The 5,027-nt window shown below is 37.8% G+C and overlaps 1 protein-coding gene across 1 annotated transcript; it reads left to right on the top strand.

Annotated features, from left to right (window-relative positions):
- Window positions 1-404: 404 nt before the first annotated feature.
- Window positions 405-3,608, top strand: LOC141601912 (uncharacterized). Its single transcript, XM_074422218.1, has one exon. The coding sequence runs from the start codon at window positions 405-407 to the stop codon at window positions 3,606-3,608; it is 3,204 nt and encodes a 1,067-aa protein (XP_074278319.1).
- The last annotated feature ends 1,419 nt before the right edge of the window (window positions 3,609-5,027 follow it).

Genomic DNA, 5,027 nt, shown 5'->3' on the forward strand with positions numbered 1-5,027 from the left:
AACAAATTAAACCTAAAAATCTAAAATCCATCAGAGTATTAATTGGCCTTGGCCTTCTTTGGTTACAAAATTTTTTTGGGATTGATTGTCAAAAAGAACCAAAGATGCAGATGGGTAAGGCAGTAAGTGTGCAAACAATTAACGGAGAAGTTAACAGAATGGGTTAGTGAGTTCCTTAACTGGAAAATTTAATAGTATAGGTCTTTAACTGGAAAAAAAGGGATAGTTCGGGTCCTTGTGTTTGCCTTGACTCTATCTTGAAGTTTTCTGGTTAGCTTCAACTATCTAAAAATTAGTAAATTAATTAATGCGCTATATATCGTGAAAATTTAATCTAAACTTGTCAGAACTACTTAGAAGTTTGAATAAGCTCAATAAATTTAATCGTATGTGTTGGTGTAGATATGGATCGGAGTTGGATATCAACATCAAAACCGGGTGACCCTGAGTATATAGCTGGTATAAAAGACTTTATCGCTTTTGCTGTTAAGAACTCTAGAGGCCGTACAAGGTTGCCTTGTCCTTGCTTTAAATGTCATAATTTTCTGCATAAAACAGTTGATCAAATACTTAATCATCTGACCAAATCAGCTTTTGATAGAACATATACTATTTGGATTTGGCATGGGGAAGATAAGGAGGAAAATGTTCGGACTAATATGCCCGAAATTCACACAAGTAATGAGGGTGATAGGATAGAGGATATGTTACGAGATGTTCAAGAAAAGTTTGATGAAAATCCGGCTGCATTCGAGTCGTTGTTAACTGATTCCGAAAAGCCCTTATACACAGGCTGCAAAAAATATACTAGACTGTCAAGTGTACTTAGGTTATATAATCTGAAGGCAAGTCATGGTCTGAGTGATACGGGTTTTACAGCATTACTTGAAATAGTGAAAGATATGCTTCCAAGTGATAATGTTCTCCCGAGTAAAACATATGAGGCAAAAAAAATATTGTGCTCAATGAGCTTACCTTATGAAAAAATTCATGCCTGCCGTAACGATTGTATACTATATTATGATGAGTATGAATCATTAAAGAATTGCCCTACTTGTAATGTCTCACGGTACAAAAAGAAGGAAGGAACGCCGGCTAAGGTCTTGTGGTACTTTCCTATTATACCAAGATTTGAACGTCTTTATTCAAATGCAATTGATGCAAAAAATTTGACATGGCATCATAACGGCAGAATTAAGGATGGTAAGCTTAGACACCCAGCTGACTCCCCACAATGGAGGTTTATTGATGGAAAATATCCCGAGTTTGCTAAAGAAATTCGAAATTTACGCCTTGCATTGTCTACAGATGGTATGAATCCATTTCGTTCACTTAGTACGACCTATAGTACTTGGCCGGTAATTTTGGTTACCTACAACCTTCCTCCTTGGCTATGCATGAAAAGAAAGTTCATGATGCTTTCTTTGTTAATTTCTGGCCCTAAACAACCAGGAAACGACATCGACGTGTACTTAGCCCCCCTTATAAATGATTTAAAGATTTTATGGGAAACGGGTGTAGAAGTTTATGATGCATATCGAAAGGAGTCATTTAATCTTAGAGCAATGTTGTTTTGCACTATCCAAGATTATCCTGTTTACGGTAATTTGTCTGGATATACCGTTAAAGGAAAAGCACCTTGTCCTATATGCGAGGATGGTACTACGGGAAAGTGGCTTAAATCATCTAAAAAGAATATTTATGATGGGCATCGTTGTTTTTTGCCAGATGATCATTCTTACAGAATGTTGAAAAAGGCTTTCAATGGGGAACAAGAATTGAATAGACGCCCAAAAGTGTTAACTGGTACAGAGGTGTTCGAAAAAGTGAAAGACATCCAGACTATTTTTGGAAAAACTAGTGGGTCTACCCTTCCTAAACAAGGATATAAGAAATGTTCTGTGTTTTGGCGCCTACCTTACTGGCAATTTTTGTTTGTTAGACATTGTTTGGATGTAATGCATATTGAGAAAAATGTGTGTGATAGCTTAGTTGGTACACTACTAAATGTCCCGGGAAAAACAAAAGACGGTGTTAATGCTCGAGATGACTTAAAAGCATTAGGGATTAGAAAAGAACTACACATTGTCGACAAGAACAATAAAAAGTTTTTGCCCCCGGCCGCTTATACAATGTCCAGAAAAGAGAGAAAAGAATTTTGTGAGTGTTTAGCGGGTGTGAAAGTCCCTGAGGGTTATTCTTCTAATATCAAGAGTCTTGTGTCGATGGGAAATTTGAAGCTTGTAGGTCTCAAGTCTCATGATTGTCATGTTTTGATGCAACATTTACTACCCGTGGCTATTCGTTCAGTTTTGCCGAAGAATGTTCGTTCAACTATTATTAAATTGTGTTCTTTCTTTAATGCTATATATAGCAAAGTCATAGATCCTAAAGACTTGAATTCCTTGGAAAGTTCAATTGTAGTCATTCTTTGCCAATTAGAGATGTACTTTCCTCCATCATTTTTTGATGTCATGATTCATTTAACTATTCATTTGGTGAGGGAGGTAAGATTTTGCGGTCCTGTTTACTTGAGAAACCAATATCCTTTTGAAAGAGATATGAAGACTTACAAAGGATATGTGAAGAACCATTTTAGGCCTGAAGGGTGTATTGCTGAGCGGATTCTTTGTGAAGATGCTGTAACTTATAGTAGTGAATACCTAGGAAATACAAAGATGTTTGGGATTCCAATGTCACGACATAGTGGAAGAATCGGAGGAAAAGGGACTATAGGTTGTAAGCATATTGACTTATCTCATGAGCAGTGGCACAAGGCTCACACTTATATTATTTTTAATGAGAATGAAGTTGAACCTTATATAGACAAACACATTGCTTATTTACGGGAAAACAATCGAAGAGCAAGTGAGAAATCATTACTAAGCGAACATAGTAAGTCATTCAGTAGCTGGCTGAAAGACCAGGTTAGGAGAGAGCTTGAATTTGAAGATTCATCCCATTGCATATCTGATCGACTCAAGGCTTTAGCTTCTGGGCCTAATTTCAATGCCTCTTTTTATTCTGGATATGTCATAAATGGTTGCACATTCTACACTAGTGAACGAGATGAAACTAGTACTATGCAGAATAGTGGTGTAACAGTAGAGGCTGAGGCTATGCATTTTGCTAGTGCCAAAGATAAACATCCCGTGCGTGGTAAAATGTTATATTATGGGGTGATTCAAGAGATCATTGAGTTACATTATTTAGGCTTCTCGGTGCCGGTTTTTAGGTGCAATTGGGTTGATTCTCATGCTGGAGTTGAATATGACGAGTTTGGGTTCACCTTGGTTAACCTTCAGAAGCTTAGTCACAAGGAAGATCCGTATGTACTGGCGCGTCAAGTGAAACAGGTGTTTTATGTGACTGATCCAGGGGATAAGAGGAGGTCAGTTGTTATATCACCGAGATCTCGCCATGATATTGATGATTATGATGAGGAAGTGGAGTTGGAAGAAAGTCCAGCAACTAAAGTTTTTCAAAATGACAATTCCCCTAATGATGAGGGTGAAGATTCATTGACATATGTACGAGACGACCATGAGGAAGGTGAATGGGTTGACAATATTAAAATAAGCAGAAAGCGTCGTCGTCAAAATAATTGAGGTAGATTTTAGATCTGTTTAAGTGTAGTGTTATTGAGCATGTGGCATCAGTCAGATTGTTTTTTTTTTTTTTTATGTGTGTGTGTCTGTTTATTTTATTGATTGCAAATTGCATAATTCGGGTTCTGGTAGGTTATTGGCTCGGCCGCTCAGGTTGTGCTTTTTTTTTTTTTTTTGGTGGAAATGTGAGTTTCATTAATATCAGTATCTCCTGAATAGAGACAACCCTCATACAAACAACCATTTGCGTTAATACTCAGACAAGAGCATTAACAGACTGAACTATGACGCACCCTAGGCTTACTGAACACATACAAAAACATCACTACAGAAGCCCTAGCTTAATACACCATACTTTATCAGATATTTTAAGACAACCTAGCAATAACCCTTGCAACCTTAGTTTACAATCAGCCTGAATATCCTTCAGTACCTGCCTTGGGTGGATTATATAGCCATCAACCCTACAAACATTCCTACTTTGTGCCACACCCTATATTGAACTCGCATTACTCGGGCACAAATCAACAATCTCTGGAACCCGATAACTTCCTCATCCTCGAACAAAGATCGCAAACCCAGAGCAGTGCCCTGCATATTCAGCCATTCAGCCAGCAAGCTATAGCATCTGTTAGTATAAGTACAATCAAGGAACAGATGGGAATGAGTCTCATCCGCAGCACCACAAATATAACAAGCCTGATTAGTAGCAATGCCCATTTTACACAACCTATCAAGAGTTAATAGTCTTCCTTGCTTAATTAGCCAAAGAATAAAGATATGTTTGGGAATGTTGAACTTGTTCCAAATTTCAGTGTACCAAGAGATCTTGCCGAGAAATGAAAGAGTCGACCAATTATAACCACTCTCAATAGTATAATCAAGATCTCCCCCAACCATTTGTCATTGAAATAACCACAGAGCATCTTGTCTTTTACTGCACAAATTTTCCTCCACGACCAAGAGCTGTAACTAGTAGGAGAATAATGCAAAATAGAAGTCCCCTTCAGGTAAATATTATCTACCCATTTAATCCACAAAAGATCTTTTTTAGAGACTAGCCACCACACCAATTTCCCAATAGCAGCAATATTCCAGATATGACTATCAACCAGACCAAGGCCACCATCCTTCCTCTTTTTACATAAGAAATTCCAAGACACCAAAGGAGCCTTAGAGTAAGCATCAGTCCCTTCCCATAAAAGTTCCTACACAATGCTCGATTCTATCCATCACTCCAAAGGCAAAATGAACAACTGAGACCAATAGTTATGGATAGTAGACAGTACAGACCTCACCAAAACCAGCCTGCCTGTATAAGATATTTCCCTGGCATTCCAACCCCTGATCCTTGCTATCATCTTCTCAACTATAACATTGCAATCCAATTTAGACAGTCTTTTATGGGAAATCTTAACA

Source organism: Silene latifolia, chromosome 9 (genome assembly GCF_048544455.1).
Source record: "Silene latifolia isolate original U9 population chromosome 9, ASM4854445v1, whole genome shotgun sequence".
Classification (NCBI taxonomy): Eukaryota; Viridiplantae; Streptophyta; class Magnoliopsida; order Caryophyllales; family Caryophyllaceae; genus Silene; species Silene latifolia.